This window comes from Mobula birostris, chromosome 14 (genome assembly GCF_030028105.1).
Source record: "Mobula birostris isolate sMobBir1 chromosome 14, sMobBir1.hap1, whole genome shotgun sequence".
In the NCBI taxonomy this organism is placed as follows: Eukaryota; Metazoa; Chordata; class Chondrichthyes; order Myliobatiformes; family Myliobatidae; genus Mobula; species Mobula birostris.
In genome coordinates this window covers 32,975,883-32,993,718 of record NC_092383.1, presented here as the reverse complement: position 1 = coordinate 32,993,718, position 17,836 = coordinate 32,975,883, and the positions used below count along the sequence as shown (strand labels likewise).

The 17,836-nt window shown below is 40.6% G+C and overlaps 1 protein-coding gene across 8 annotated transcripts in view; it reads right to left on the bottom strand.

Moving 5' to 3' along the window:
• The window catches only part of adamtsl3 (ADAMTS-like 3), a 776,875-nt gene that overhangs the window by 257,403 nt on the left and 501,636 nt on the right, over positions 1 to 17,836 (bottom strand). For all 8 annotated transcript variants that reach the window (XM_072278334.1, XM_072278335.1, XM_072278336.1 and 5 more), the window contains one exon: positions 8,896 to 9,053. In XM_072278334.1, coding sequence (XP_072134435.1) covers positions 8,896 to 9,053 — 158 coding nt within the window. The remainder of the gene's footprint in view (positions 1 to 8,895; positions 9,054 to 17,836) is intronic.

Genomic DNA, 17,836 nt, shown 5'->3' with positions numbered 1-17,836 from the left:
GTAATAGAAAGTGTGACAATGCACAGGTAATGGCTTGCACTTAAAATAAAATTTTTTAAATGATCTGTAACAAATATCCATTTCTTCAAGGCACAAAGACACACCAGGTAAAATGGATCAACCATAAATTAGAGGTGAAATTAAAGGCAAAAAATAAGGAAAAGGCTTGGAAATTTGCCAAAAACAAAGCAGCAAGCCAAAGGATTGGCATTATCTTCAAATTCACCAAAGGATGACTGAGAGATTAATAAAAAAGGAAAAGTAAAATAGTGGGAAATATAAAAAAGACAGACCTTAAACTTTCTATAGCTGTTTAAAAGGAAAAGTGAGAAGGGAGAACTTATAATCGAAAATCAGGAAATGGCACAGAAATCTAACAAACACTTTCTATTTGGCTTCATGGAAATTCTAGAAACACTAGAGAACTTGGGGTCCAGTGCAAATAAGCAAGTAAAAGAAATTAGTATCAGTAAAGAACTACTATTAGAGAAGTTGATGAAAATGAAACTGATAATTCCCAAGGATCTGTTAATCAACACCCCAGAATTTTGAAAGGCATCACAGAACACTGTTCCAAAATGCTACAAATACTGGCATAGCTATTGCAAATGTGCTCCCAGTTTTTCAGGAGGGGGGAGGAACAAATTGAAAATGACTAACCTATGAGACAGATTCTGTTCTCTGGAGAGAAATAGAAAACCTAGTAACATGCTATCATGATAACAACCTTTCCCTCAATGTCAGCAAAATAAAAGAACCGGTATTTGACTTCAACAAGGGGGTAGTGAACCTGCTCCTGTTTACATCAACAATGTTGAGGTCAAGAGGGTTGAAAGCTTCACGTTCCAAGCAAAGAACATTACTGATATCCTGTCCTGATCCAACTATGTTGGTACCATGACCAAGAAAGTTCACCAACACCTCTATTTCCTCAGGACGCTAAAGAAATTTGGTATGTCCCCTTTGACCCTCATGAATTTTTATTGATGCATCATAGAAAACATCCTGGCTGGATGCAAGACGGCTTGGTATGTCAGCTGCTCTGCACAGGATCCCAATATGCAGAGGGTTGTGGACACAGCTCAACACATCACAGATCCAGACTCCTATCCATAGACTCAAAGTACACTTGTTGGTATGTACCTCAGTAAAGCAGCCAGCATAATTTAAACCCCACACCCCGAGCATTCTCTCTTCTCCCCCATCCTATAAGGCAGAAGATACAACAGCCTGAATGCACATACCATCAGGCTCAAGGACAATTTCTACCTTATTGTAAGACTACTGAATAGTTCTGTAGTACAATACAATAGACTCTTGACCTCACAATCTACCTTGCATTGGCCTGCACTTTATTGTCTACCTGCACTGCACATTCTCTGTACTGTAACACTTAATTCTGTACTCTGTTGTTTTACTTTGTATTACCTCAATACAGTCTTGTGATGAATTGATCGGCATTAATGGTATGCAGGGGACAAGTTTTTCACTGTACATCAGTACATGATGATTTACCAATTTATATTGGTAGGTGCGAAAAGTTTCTAAGCTATTACTAAGTTTGGAATATAAAAATGTTTAAAAGTGTATGACAGCAAATTTAACATGCATTTATGAAAAGGAAATTATGCTTGACTAACCTATTGGATTAAGTAGAATAGACGAGGGGGCATCAGTGGATGCAGTTTATTTGGACTTACTGAAGGTTTTTGACAAGGTCTCACACAGGAGGTTGACAAACAAAGTTAGAGTACTTGAAACTTGGAGCAGTACGTCAACACGATTTGAGAGTTGGTTGACAGGCATAAAACAAGGAGTTGGAATAAATGGATTATTTTCTGTTTCACAGCTTTGACTCATGGGATATCATAGGGAATGATGTTTGGGCCCCAAAACTGCACATCAGGAAAACCTGACTCTGGAATTTTTAGTGGGCTTTTCCTTTGCCCTTTATTCCAGCATAAATGCCCTCCACTGGACTCCTCCCATAAGTTACATAAAAATGCAATGTGTAAAATATGTCATCACTAATACTGATACTGTTAATTTAATTCTCTGAAAAAGAAACATCAACAGATGATGCAATAGCTACAGCTATACACACCATTCTTACACATCTGGAGAAGAGGGAGGCTTACATGAGATTGCTGTTCTTGGACTATAGTTCAGCATTCAACACCATATTTCCCTACAGGCTCGACAAGAAGCTCAGAAACCTTGGCCTTCACCCTACCTTGTGTAGCTGGATCCTGTCAGGTCACGGCCAGGTGGTAAGAGTGGGCTCCCTCACTTCCGCCCTTCTGACCCTCAACACAGGAGCCCCTCAGGGCTGTGTCCTAAGCCCCCTCCTTTACTCTCTGTATACCCATGACTATGTCACCACCCACAGCTCCAATCTGCTAATTAAATTTGCTGACGACACTACACTGGTTGATTGGCCTAATCTCAAATAATAATGAGGCAGCCTACTGAGAGGAAGTCATGACTCTGACACAGTGGTGCAAGAAAACAACCTCTCCCTCAATGTCGCAAGAACAAAGAAGCTGGTTGTGGACTACAGGAGGAATGGAGATAGGCTAACCCCTATAGATTTCAATGGATCTGGGTTTGAGAGGGTGAACAGCTTTAAGTTCCTCACCGTAAACATCACCGAAGATTTCACTTGGTCTGTACATACCAGCTATGTGGTGAAAAAGGCAAAACAGTACCTCTTTCACCTTAGATGGTTGAAGAAGTTTGGTATGGCCCCCTCCAAATTCTAAGAACTTTTTTTAGAGGCATGATTGAGAGCATCCTGACCAACTGCATCACTGCCTGGTACGGGAACTGTATTTCCCTCGATTGCAGGACTCTACAGAGAGTGGTATGGACAGCCAAGCGCATCTGTAGATGTGAACTTCCCACGATTCAGGACATTTACAAGTACAGGTGTGTAAAAAGTGCCTGAAGGATCATTGGAGATCCGAGTCACCCCAACCACAAACTGTTCCAGCTGCAACTATCTGGGAAACAGTACTGCAGCATAAAAGCCAGGACCAACAGACTCCAGGCCAGCTTCTTCCACCAGGCCATCAGACTGCTTAGTTCATGCTGATACAACTGTATTTCTATGTTATATTGACAATCTTGTTATACATACTATTTATTATAAATTACTATAATTGCACATTGCACATTTAACAGCGAGGTAACGTAAAGATTTTTACTCCTCAGGTACATTAAGGATGTCAGTTAATCAATCAATAAATAAATAAATAAAACCAACAAATACTTACTAGCAGAACCCTAACTCCATTTTCTTTGAAACCATGCTACTTAAATGACTAAAATTCAAACTGCTTGTTCTGAATTCAGTAAGATCTCTGATCTCCTGTGATCTCCAAGTACAGGGAATCATATACAGCACCATGTCCTTAAGGACTCCTTGACAACCTCCTACCTGGAGTAACTGGGTGGACTCTGTGGTGGTCTTACAATGCAAAGAAAATGTCTCCTGCAGACACTGATATTCATGCGCCAGCCCACTTCTCTTAGTCCATGAGCCAGGACCCCAAATTTGGGCCACCGGTACCATCTGGGGGGAATAATTCTTATAGTGATTTTTGGCTAAGTATACACCCCTAGTGCTAGAAAATATGGGATAGCATTGCAGTGGTGGTACCTTTCTGGATTCTACAAGGGAGCACATTCGTAGGAAACTGGAATCTGAGCTGGGCAGTTCAGTAGATATATATATTCAGATGACAAAGGAAAATTGTTAATGGTTCCTGAAAGTGTATCATTAAGGGACGTTGTCTTGGAAAGTCAAACTCTACAGAGGGAACGCAAAGTTTGGAGGGCCAAGGCAACCAATTTCGACAAGATCACAGATCAGACTTCATCACATATCAAATCAATCATTAGACAGGAGATGACTGTGACTCCCTGGCCATTCCATCCATCTGATGTGAAAGACAGTGCTCATACCTCCATACCGGATCAACTAGAGCAGCTCCTTGTTGGACTGCTCACTGGAAATCCTGACACCAAGACTCAAACACAGAGGGTCACTGCCTCTGGTTCAGTCATTTAGTCAGGACATAATATATGCTGTGACATGTGATCAACATAAACCACCAAAGCACCTTCTACTTCCTTGTGCAGTAAAAACACTGATGGGTAACAATGAGCTCATCCGAACACTCAACAGGCTTGGGCATGGAGTGTCTTACTCCCAACTTGAAGAGAATGACACTGCTCTGTGTCTCCAAAAGCTAGCAACAGCCTCCAACCAGAGAGTTGTACTTCCAGCCTCCATCAAGCCTCAAGTCTTCACCAATCCTGTATGGGACAATATCGATAGACTTGCGGAAACTCTCACTGGAAAGGGTACATCACACAGAGTCAATGGCACAGTGGTACAGGCCAGTGTCTATGGAACACATCGGCCAAGAGCTGAGCTTCCGCACATTGAGAAACTGAAACAGAGATCAGTCACCATTGAGGACCAAGAACTGGAAGTATATGTAGCAGGTGCACGTGTGGGCCCACAACCTCTCCCAACCACAGAACACTGTGTCCAGGAAACCAAGCAAGCTGCTCTTCTTGCCTGCAAGAAGAACCTCGTGTGGACACTTGCAAGGCAAACAGATCCAGAGAATCAGACAATCCCAAGCTGGACTGGTTTTAATATCAGCACCAGGGACCAAGAACCAATCTCACAAGATATTGTTGGGTATCTGCCAACCACCAATTCACCAGCCACAGAGTTGACCACAGTATTTGAAATCCTGAACCAATCAGAGCTAATCAGGAAGGAACTTAATTTAGAAACAATTGTGGTAGTCATGGATCAGGCACTCTATGCAAAAGGCCACTGTAATTGCCTGGAATCACAAAGGGCGCTTCTCCAACACTCTTCTCAGGATGGGGACATTCCATACCATATGTAATGCCTTAGCCATCCTAGGAAAGCGATTTTGGGATGCTGGTCTAAAGGACGCATGCATAGTGGCTGGAACTGTCGCAGAGGGGTCCATCAATGGAGTCCTTGATGGTAAACACTACAATCGTGCTGTCAGGGTCCACAAGTACATCTATGAAGCACTGATGAGACTCGCATGGGCAGAGTTCACACCATGGGTTGAGGACAACGTTCCAGAGAGGAGTGGGATGATCAAATCATTCTTAGACCATGTGAATGACATGGCCAGTGTCTTGAACCAACAGAAGTTGAACAATCTGCTGCAAAGTCCACTCTTAGCTGAGCTGATAACCTTGTGGACAGACTTTCTTTCTGGAACACCTCTGTCACAACAATGCAGACCTATCCACATTCTGGATATCATACATTGACATGGTAGAGAACGTAGTACTTGGGCTTCTGCGCGCCTCTCGTGAGGGGGACTGGGAGTTGCACCTCCATGCTATAAGAACCATGATCCCATGGTGCTTTGCCTATGATAAGATGAATTATGCCAGGTACCTGTCCCCTTACTTTGCTCAAATGATGAACCTCCCAGAGAAGAATCCTTCAATGTATGAGGCCTTCGAGACAGGCCAATTCTCAGTGCAGCTGTCAAGTAACAACCCCTTTGGGCAGATCCCTGTGGACCAGGCTATTGAAGCCACAGTGAACAAAGACACACAGACTCCTGGAGGCACATCACAGTTCAGCCTGAATGCTGGAGCTATCAAGCGTTACTACATAACAGCTGGGCATCGCAGTGCATTCCTGGGACAGTTAAGGGAGATGGTGCAAGGCAACAAATCAGAGCTTTGTCATGCGGAGCTACAGCGGCCAAGAACCCAGAAAGATGAGGAAGCAGTTTCAGCAGTGGTTAGCCTCATACATGAATGGGTCAACCCATTTGCAGAGAACCGGGACCTTATTAGCATCTCTACGGCAAAGGCAGCCCCCAAGGACATTGCCTCCGCCCTGATGAAGGTATATGAGATTGGTGAGCAATGCCATGCAACCCTCAAGGATGAGAGACTAGAGGAAGATCCACCAGCAAAGAAATTCCATGGCCCAATGAAAACCAACAAGCTGAAAACATTCAGTGATATGTGTGAGAAGAGATAAGTGAAATCAAATGTGAGGGATCAAATGGATCATCTTGAAAGCAGACAGGTCTTTGTTTGGACGCATCATAGTGATAGCACAAGGGCGCAGTCTCTGTATGGAGAATATCCTTTCTCATCCCCTTGGACCATTGCCCTGGGCCCTGTCCACACCAGAAGGATCACTGAGAAAGACAAGTAAAGCTACTTTAGCCACAACCTTGCAGAAAAATGTAGCAGTAGAAGAGCAACTCCAGGAAACTCTGCTACAGTGGTTGATGGAAGGATCTTGGTCCAAAGAGTGAAAGGTGATCGAGTTACTTTCAGAGACGTTGCCACAACAATTCTGGGTATGGCTCTGAGAGAAGGCAGTCAGAGTAGCAGAATAGATGTTGTGTCCAACACATACAAGGAGAACTCTATCAAGAATAGTGAAAGATATCTAAGGGGTGAAGAGACTGGTCATGAGTTGCAAGATATCACAGGCACACAGATGGTGAGGCAGTGGAGGAGCTTCCTGACCAAAGTCAGTAACAAAAGTAGTCTCATTAGCTTCAAAGTCCATGAATGAAGGAAGGCGGAATACAGAGCAAAGCTACAGGGGAAGATTCTGTATGCAACTGTGAATGACAAATGTTACAGAATCACATCTCAAGACAGTGAGGAGGTGTCAGCTCTTCAGTGTCAGCTCTTCAGTATCAACAAGAAGAAGCAGATGGCTGCCTACTTCTCCATGCTGCTCATGCCACAAGAGAGGGATACCAATCTGTTGTGATCTGCTCAGAAGACACAGATGTCTTTATCATGTCTTTGGCATCTTGTGACAAGATTGAGGCCCTATTGTTCCAGAAGCGTGGCACTAAAACCCGTACAAGGCCTGTTGACATCAGGAAGGTTGCTGCCACTGTTGGCATTGAGGTTTGTAGGGCTCTCATCGGGTTGCACGCATATACAGGATGTGACACTGTAAGCACTTTTACAGGCAAAGGGAAGACAAGTGCCCTAAAACTTCTGACCAGCAACAGGGAAACTCAGGACACATTCTTAGAGTTGGGTCAGGAATGGGACCTCTCCCAGAACTGATGGACAAACTGGAGGCATTTACATGTCTTCTATACGCCCCAAAAGCATCAACCTCTAAGGTCAATGAGCTCAGGTATCACCTTTTCTGTGCCAAAAAAGGTGAAATTGAAAGTCATCAACTCCCACTATGCAAAGACCGCTTAACAAAACATGCACAGTGAACCAACCACCAGGCTGGTATATGGAGAAGGACCCACAAGTGCCAAGCCCTGTTGGCAGAGGATGGAAAATGGAGAGAGAAGAGGAAGCTGAACAGTTGGTGGTGCACTGGATGGAAGGCCAGCCAGCACCCGATGCCGTCCTGGATCCACTGGCCAGTAACTGTCTAAAAAAATGTTCACTCCCAAGATGTATGTGTGTTGCAAATGGCCTCAGGTGTACTGACATGTGTAGACTGGCAGACTGCGAGAACCAGACATCCACCTCAGAGAGTGTGGAAAGTTCAGATGAAGATGTGGAAGATGTGGAAGACTTGGAAAATTACTATGATTATTAATAGGTTATGAAAGTATGGAAAACAAAGTATGGAAAGCAGTCTTTGATTAAATATATTCATTTTACAACCAAATGGGGCCTAGGTTATGACTGTGTGGAACTCCACATTTGAATTATTGTACTGTAATTCTATATGCTATGACAAAAGCTTAAGATTGTTTTGATTTGATACAACAATATGAAAAATATCATGACATTGACAAAACCCCAGAAATCGCTCCAAATGAGGTTTTTTACCTTTGGGGGGGGGGGTAACATTTTCTGCTGTACTGGTGTTAATATGGAATATATATAAAAAGTGATTACTTATTTGAATTCCTGAATAAATTCTCCACAAATCCATGTGATTATATGTGTCCTAGGGTTTTTATTGACTTTTCCAAAATAAACAACCGACAAACATTTTTCTAAAAATGAAATGATACACTCTACTGAAATTGGGCACTGTACTGCGAGTGCCAACAATGACATAGTTTTCAATGTAGAATTTTATAATATTTGATGAAAAGTGCTTGAACTCAGCTACCATTGTGACAAATTTCAATGTTGAGGGATCACTGATGACAAAATACCACTAGGTTGAATATTTATGTTGTACTTTATATTGGTCACTTTTCAGAAATGCTTATTTTAGGGTAGTGTTATAAAATGCATGATAGCACACATAAAACTACTACTGGTGCAATGCTATCACATATTTTCTAACTCTAGAGATGAATACCTTGTCAAAAATCACTATCAGCATTATTCCCCTCAGAAGGTATCGACCAACCCGACTGGCTGATGTCTATCTACTTCCCTGGACCTCTAATCTCCTCTCCTTCCGGCTACTGTAGCATCCAGTCAATAAGTAGAAATAAATATTTATTTATTGATTGAGATACAATGTGGAATAGGCTCTTCCAGCCCTGAGAGCCACAGCACCCAGCAATCTGTGGATTTAATCCTAGCCTAATCACGGGACAATTTACAATGACCAATTAACCAACCAAACAGCATGTCTTTGGACTGTGGGAGGAAACCAGAGCACCTGGAGGAAACCCACTCGGCCACGGGAAAACACACAAATTCTCTACAGTCAGCATCAAGAATTGAACCCAGGTTGCCTGTAAAGCGTTGTGCTAACCAGTATGCTACTGCACCACCCTTGATGTTGTTAAAAATTGGCAGCTGATGGCCTTGATGCATTACATATAAATGACAACATAAATATGAAGTTAATACTTTTGTAATAAATTACTCTTCACAAATATTAAGAAATACAAAAATAATTACCTTAATAATAAAATCTGCACCAAGTGGACCTTTCATCTTGAGAACCTCCTTATCCGAACCTTTTTGGAACTCAACAGTGGTGTTCTCAATGACAGATACACCAGAAGCACTTAGGTTGTGCTCTCCTTTATGTCCCTGGAGAGTTTTCGATTCTATATCTGAAATGAATTGGATTCAGGTAACTATACAGTACATCTGTGACTTTCTAATATGAAATATTTTCCATATGTCTAGAAATAAGTAATTACAGATTTGTTAAGCAACTACAGTTTTCTAAACGTGTTGACAGATCATAAGTAAATGGAAATTAACATGCATTATTGGCTCAAAACATTTGTTTTAATTTTTGAACTTTTCTATTCAAAAACACAGTCATGTTACCCAATGTAGGAATTGATTCATGAGTCTGGTGATTTAAAAAAATCCTCAAGCTCACTGTTCTATTTGATAAGTTGTCTTTTAACACATTGGACAGAAGAGATTGGCCAAATTAATTTTGATAAACAAAACTGCATTATATTTAAGGCAGAGGCTGACAGATTCTTGGTTAATCAGGGCATGAAGGGATAAGCAGGAGATTAGGTCTGAGAGGGAAATGGATAAGCCATGATAGAATGGCAGAGCAGACTCAATGGACCAAATGGCTTAATCCTGCTCATCTTTCTCATGGTCTTATAATTTTAAATATACAGTACAATACACAAATTAAGGAAAAAATAATTTATAGTCCAATTGAACAGTCAAGTGTAGTGATGTTGATGCCTTTCCATGAACATTTTCTGCAGGAGACAACCAATCAATTGGAGTCTTTTAATACTCCCCTCAGAGAACCAGAAATATATAAATCCTCAATTCTTTGGAGACCTATGGTTGAAGCACTTCAAATATTAACAACCTTTATTAATACAGAGATGATCATGAATACATGCAGATATGTTTGAGAGCTTTCTTGTTAATGTTAGCCCAGAAGTTGTCTACTACACACAGAGAAAGGACTATGAAAGGTAGAAGGGTCTGAAACTCTACACTCTTCAGTCAGCAACAACACTATAATAGTGGTAAGAGCTGACAAAGAGTTTTTTTAGGGGGATAATTGTGATTCACCCTCTAGAAAACATAGACCAATGGAGCAAGAACAGCTGAATGGTACGATGGAGGGAAGGTAGAAGAGCAAACGGATATCAGGAGGAGGGGATATGATAGTGGAGGGGAGGTAGAAGATTGAGGGGGAAAATGAAGAGAATATTGAAGTATTTCACATTGTGATCCTAAGAACAGAAATGAGGATAAAAGGATTAATTTAGAGAGTTACATGACTCTATAGGCTGTAGTCAGGTGGTACCAGGAGAAAGATGCAGCAGCGTACCAGAGGGATTGTCTGCCCTTGGAACATTGAGACATGGGCCTGACAGTTGAGTAGGATACTGAGAAAAAATGATGTCTACCTCAGAGATTATGAGATTGGAGTTTTTTTGTTTCTGCTTCTGTACCTTAAATTTATCAAGGCAATAAGACAAATTAAATTTTGCTGCTGCTGTGCTCCTTTAGGACTGTACAGGTCCGAGCTCATCAGAAAAGAAGAACCATGAACAAAGACACATGCAATTAAGTGCCAAATACTGCATTAATTTTATGTGCCAGAACAGAACAAGTAGCTTGGGATCATACCAAGTCACTAGATTTAATATTGCTTTAGAAATAGTCTCAAGCCTCAGATTCAATGTTTCAGTTAAAAGTTCCAGGTGCTTTTTTGGAAATTTGGAATCATGAGGATTTTCCCAGCTGGAAATACTGTTAAATAACAATTGACAAGCAGGAATTATAACATCATGAATTCTAAATAAGCCCAGTGAAAGCTCCTAGTCTAACTTTAAAATTAAACAAAAATCACCAGGATATCACACCCCACCACCTCACAGTTATTACCCTCATATGTGTGCTGAAATTACTTCCACTAAACATCAAGTTTTCACAGCAGAGGTTTGCACAGATGTTAAAGTGTTGCTAGGAAACCCTCCTTTACTGTTGACACTCTTAATATATGTGGTGTTGCAGGAGATATTCCAGCTGTTGTTCAGTATCTGTGCTCTTTCGTGAATTAACAGGTTCAAAATTGTATAATCAATTGATGCTGAAGCTTAAAATCCTATAGTAAGTTCTCTGTCTGGAGGAAGAGAAATTGAAAAATGCAAATACCTTCTCTATTACATCTCATTAAGAACTTTTGGTCTGAGAAACAACAAATGTGGAAGTCTATTACAATACATCACAATATTGAGAGGTGATCAGCCATTATATGGCTCCATTGCAATCTGATAACTTGCTCTCAGAATTCCTGCAGATACCTGCCACTTTGCAAATATGAAATATCTGACACAGCCTGATAAATCTTGATGAAATCAAGTGACTGCCTTGTTGACTACAACTCCATTATTTTCCAGCTTGCAATGTGGCAGAGAGCAGGACAGATTTTTAAAAGGTGGTAGTATAGGGTGAAAGAGAATAATAAAGAAATCATCCTGTCAGCTTACAGGGGAGCAGGCAAAGAATGGGATCAACTGGTTTGCTCTATGACTAAATGGTACCAAACTTAATGGGCTTAAAGGGTTCCTTCTATACTGTTACCATTCTGTGATACTGCATCTTGGTACGATCTCACAGTTTCCCCAGCTTTGCACTTCTGTCAATGTCAGTGGCAATCTTGAACAAGTAATGGCTGCTTTAAGTAGCAACGAAGGCTGGAAAATTCTTGCCCTGAATGGTTTCAGAGCAAGGTGAAATTTAATTTTCTCCCAGCACTATTTTACTTTAACAGAACTAAGGACAGCAACAACAGACTGGATTCATTCACAAACCCATTGCTCTCATCAACTCTGCTGTTTTTGCAGATTGAAAAATCCAACTGATTTAGATTTACAGCTGAATCAAAATGCCTTATTTTGATAGGTGGACTTCAAAGTTCCCCTTCCCCCAACCAATTTCCTGAGCACACAACTCCAGTAGCAAGGTCTCCATCTCAAGGGAGCAATTTGAAAAGTCAACATTCCTGCAACTTAGCTGTCAGACCGGAGAAGTTTTACCTTCCCCATCTCTGGACTGAGTTAATATTTGGAGTAATTTGGCTTTCTTGGTTTCTGATGAGTAATCAAAAACCTTCCTACTTTCTTTGCGAAAGTTTTAACTTGTTCTGGAGAACTGTCATATATTTAGTACAGAAAAGCAGTCACCCTCTGTTCTAGGCTACATTATTTTCAGATATTCAAGGCAACTATAAACACTATTGTAAATTCGGGCTGGTATTTGAAAGAGTGGCTTAGAGCACCTGAGTCATAAAGAACCGAATTTGGGCTTGAGTCCCAAGAAAACTTTAAACAGAAGAGTTGTTTATTTCACTAATTCAGAAGAAAAGTAAAATTTCTCCTCAACTGGGTTTTACACACAGGTTGAGGGAATAAGTAATTCCCATTGAAGAAACAAATCATCTTCATTTGTACACAATGAATATATTATCATTTGTCTGCATTGAAGATACAGACACTCAATCTTTGGCAATGCAACTGGTAATGGTTAACTAACCACCAAGAGAAATTGGAGCTCATGTCCTCTGTGTCCAAAGCAGTAATCTGAAATCCAGAGCTAGTTTTTTTCCTCCAATCTATTCATTAATCATAAGGAATGAAAACACCATTGCAGACCATCTAGCTAACCCCGGTGAAATGATTCAAAATTATTAACTTCATTTAAATTGCCTTTCTTGAAGTTAATATTTAAGAATTTGTCTCCTACCTACTTTCACTTTCCTGAACTCCTTAATTAAGAGACTTTTTTTTAGACAAACATTTCTCTGTGGGAAGATTTTAGATGATGCGCTAACACAGCACGTAAAGGATTAGCACGGTGGTGCAGCTGGTAAAGCTGCTCACTCACAGCTTCCAGTGACCCAGGTTCAGTCCAGTCCTCCCGTTCGTGTCTTGTGTGGAGTGTGCAAGTTCGCTTTGTAACTGTCTAGATTTCCTCCCAATTTATTAATAACTTACTTGTCAGAAGATTAATTTGCCAATATAAATTGCTGCAATTGATAGTCATAAATAGTAATAAAGTGTAGGTGAGGGGAATTGATAGAAATAAATAAAATGAGATTTGGGTAGTTGGTGTAGACTAGATGGGCTGAAGGGCCTACTTCACACCTTTTTAACTAATGGACGATGCTAATAACAGAGCTTGGAAAGTAACTGTTACTGTGAACCAAAGCAAAGCTTTTGTTTAAAAAAGGCAGTGAGGTGTGGCTAATGAGAGATTGAACATTGTCTGGGTTTGGATGAGAGCAAATTATCTTAGAGGTATAAACTATTTTGAAAACCTTTGTGTTTAATACCAATGCTGAGGACGGGTTGCCGAACTGAGTGGTTATTCCACAAAGGAAATAACATATGGAATGCGACATTTATGTTCCATCCTGCTTTTTTTCCCTCATCGAACTCTATTAGTCTCTAATTCCTTCACGCACATATGCTGATCCTCAAAGGATTATTCAAGTGCCCCACCACTACTTGCTGAATCCATTCTCCTGTAGTAATGATTTCCACATCTTCAAAACTCTCTGAGAGGCTTTACTCCTGAATTTCCTGTTTGATTTCTTGATGCTTTAATTTACATTGCCAGTCTCTTGTTTTGCTCTCTCCCTTCATCTGTCCTTCTATGCACCATTGAAACCTTACATTGCTTTAAATACCATTCCACTCATTCTTAACTCATAACTAAAAGTTTTTATTTCTAGGCCATCCTTGTAAACCTCTTTTATACCCTAGCCAGTGCTTCTACATTGTTTCTATAATCTAACAACCAGAACTTCAAATAGTGTGGGTTAAATAGATCTTACAATATTCAAAATACTTACTTTATTTTCCTATTCTAAACCCCTAGAAATAAACCCTAATGCTAGGTTTGTTTTTGTATAATTTTACTCATATACTGTAGATTATGTTAAATTGGCAGAAGGATGAGTGTATAAGCCCAGAAACAGGCCCTTCAGCCCACTATATCTATGCTGAATCTCATACCTATCCATACTGTCCCCACATATCTCCAATAATTCCATATCCCTCTGTGCTCAATTAGACACCTGTAGAGATGCCTCCTAGATATTGTTATTGCTCCCCCCTCCACAACTTCCTTCGGCAGCTCATTCAAAATACTAACTGCATTCTGAGTGAAACATTTATCTTAATATTAGGGACTAATTGTTGCTTCAAATTCCAGATTGTTAACTAAATTTTAATTACCATTGAGCATACCCACATGAAGTGCTGTTGTAGGAAAGCAGCATGCATCATCAAAGATCTCCACCGCCAGGCCATGCTCTTTCTCACTGCTGCTATCAGGTTGAAGGTACAAGAGCCTCAGGTCTCACACCACCAGGTTCAGAAAATGTTACTACCCCTCAACCATCAGGTTCTTGAATCAAGGGGGAAAACTTCACTTTATTTCAATTGCCCCATCATAGAACTGTTCCCACAACCTATGGACTCACTTTCAAGGACTCTTCATCTCATTATCTCATGTTCTTGCTATTTATCGCTATTTACTTATATCTGCATTTGCACAGTTTATTGTCTTCTGAACTCTGGTTGAACGCCTTAGTTGGGCAGTCTTTCATTGATTCTGTTATAGTTACTATTCTATAGATTTGCTGAGTTTGCCCACAAGAGAACGAATGTCAGGGCTGGATATGGTGCATATTATTTCGATAATGAATTTTACATGGAACCTTGAACTTTGTAGAATTTGAACTTTGGTCCCTCAAACATTAGTCCATGCCTCTGGATTATAAACTCAGTAATTTAATTGCAGTGCATCACCAGAACCCATGAACAATTGTAACAAAATGTTAGCATCCATTTAGACCACAAGCCACATGGCCTTTCCATTGAAGTTGTCCTGCTGAGTTTTCCAGCATTTTTGGCCTTCTGATAAGACACATTATTGGTCTTATAATTTCAGGAAGGATGCATTTAAAACAAATCGGCAAAATGGGAAGATAGACCTTTGAGACTTGCTTAATCCACTGCAGTTAAGACAAAGAAGAGACTTGATTCAAGCACATAGCATTTTGAGAAGGGTATAATAAGATGAATGTGGCAAAGAAGTTTCTCTCTTGTGGGAGAAGTTTCTCTTTTGTGGCAGAATCTTTAACAATGAGTTGTTATATAAAGACAAGGGGTAGCCCATTTAAAATGGTAAGACATAGAAGCAGAAATGGGCCATTTGGCCAATCGTGTCTGCTCTGCCATTTCATCATAGCTGATCTGTTTTCCCTCTCAACTCCATTCATTTGCCTTCTCCCCATAACCTTTCACACCCTGACGAATCAAGAACCTATCAACCTCAGTCTTAAATACACCCAATGACCTGACCTCCACAGCCACCTGTGGCAACGAATTCCACGGATTCACCACTCTCTGGCTAAAGAACTTCCTCTTCATCTCCATTCTAAATGGTCTTCCCTCTATTCTGTGTCCTCTGGTCCTGGACTCCTTTACTACAGGAAACATCCTCTCCACATCCACTCTATCTAGGTCTTTCAATATCCGATAGGTTTCAATGAATTTACCTATTTCTGTCATAATTATTTTTTCATCTCTTAGGATACAAGTGTTGAGAAAGCTTCCTTAAAAGGATGGCGATATTTTGAATTACCGCAGAGATGTACTTGATGAACCCCAGAAGCGATAAGGTACGGATAGAGTAAAAAATGAATATATTAAATTTATTTTGAGAAAGGGATATTAAAGCAGAGTGTGGTAGCAGTCTTTAAAATTGTAAAGTGTTTTAGTAGAGTTTTAAGCTTTCCACTTGTGGGGAAGACTGTAACTAGATGGCTGTGACAGAGAGCAATCCGTAAACACACACACACACACACACACATCAACAAACATTGCCTTGTCATTCTGCTGTCGTTGCGGTGAGTGTACACACTTCACTGTCTTCCTTGGTAGATTCTTATAAAGGTCCTAAACCGATCTGATGTGCTCGGGTTAGGGTTTATGGCGTCTTTCCCGCCATACACGGTGAAATACTCCATTTCTTTAGTAACGGGGATGTGTACATGTGTATGTGTCATTTGTATACTGTATTTAAGGTAGGTACTTCTGTTTATATCGCAACGTGATTGTAACTACATTGTGGGGTGCATCATGTCCTAATTCATGTGTAGTCTTAAGTTAACTTTGTTGGTAATTAAAGATGGTGTGTCCCAGTGCTGAATAAAAAGGTATTCCTTGCACACAGTAAGGGAAAGATAGAGGCAGCCAGGAGAGACTGGACAAAAATAAGTATGAAGCGATTATTATGTTTTCCGGTAAGTATTTTGTTGTAAATGCTGGCAGTTTTCTTTTCACTATTTTGGCTAATTTTCATAAGTTTAATTTTTGATAAGCACCCTTGCACTAAAGTGCCAAGTGACTCCAACCATTTTGCCTTTGGCCATGACTCACATATCTAACAATGACTAACTCTGCAAGAACTGTACTTGGCTATAGTTCCTTGCAGACCGTGTTGGGGAACTGGAACTGGAACTAGAGCTCGATAACATATGGATCATTTGGGAGAATGAGAAGTTGATAGTTATAAGCTTCGGAGCTAAATAACAGGGTGTTGTCATGGGTGACTTCAACTTCCCTAATATTGATTGTTATCTCCTTAGTGCAAAAGATTTAGATAAGGCAGAAGTTGTTAGGTGCATCCAGGAAGGATTTCTGTCACAAAATTCAGATAGGCTGACTAAAGGAGCGTCAATACTGGAACTGGTGCGAGGCAATGAACTAGGTCTGAGGTCAGATCTCTCTGTGGGTGAGCATTTTGGACAGTGACCACAACTCCCTGACCTTTACCATAGCCTTGCACAGGGATAGGAGCAGACGATATGGGATAGTTTTGAATTTGGGGAGAGCAAATTGTGATGCAATTACGTAGGAACTTGGGAATTAACTGAAGGAGCGGACATTTAGAGACAAGATTCATAAGCATTTGCAGAAGCAGTTTGTTAGGGATAATCAGTATGGTTTTCTGAGGGGTAGGTTGTGCCTCACAAGCCTTAGTGACTTTTTTGAGGATGTGACAAAACAAATTAATGAAGGTAAAGAGGTGAATGTGGTGCATAAGGATTTTCGTAAGGCGTTTAAAATGATAAATTCGTTCAGAATGTCAGGAGGCACTTGATCCAAGGAAACTTTGTAACCTGCATTCGGAATGGGCATGCCCACAGAAGGCGGAGGGTGGCAGTAGATGGAGCCTATGCTGCCCAGAGTTCTGTGATGAGTGGTATTCCACCGGGATCTGTTCTGGGATTCCTATTCCTTGTGATTTTTATAAGTGCTTTAGATGAGGAAGTGGAAGTGTGTGTTAGAAAGTTTGCAGATGACATGAAGATCGGTGGTGTGATGGATAGTGTAGAAGGTTGTCATAGGCTACAATCAGACACTGACAGGATGCAGAGCTGAGCTGAGAAATGGCAGATGGAGTTCAATCGAGAAAAGTAAAGTGATACACTTTGGAAGGTCCAACTTGATGGCAGAGTACAAAGTTAATGACGAGATTCTTAGCAATGTGGAGGAACAGAGAGATCTTTCCTTTTAAGAGCCACGAGGTTATGTTACAGATCTATAAAACTCTAGTGAGACCATACTTGGGGTATTGTGTTCAGTTCTGGTTGATTCATATAGAACAGATGTGGAAGCTTTAGAGAGATCGCAGAGGAGATTTACTGGGATGTTGCCTTGAGAACAGATCTTCAGAGGAAAGGTTAAGCAAGCTAGAATGAAAGGCAATTGATAGATGTGTGAAATAATAAGAGGCATACAGAAAGTGGATAGCCAGCTCATTCTTCCAAGAGTAGCAATGGCTAATACAAGAGCACATCAGAGGAAATTATGGGGGTGGAGGT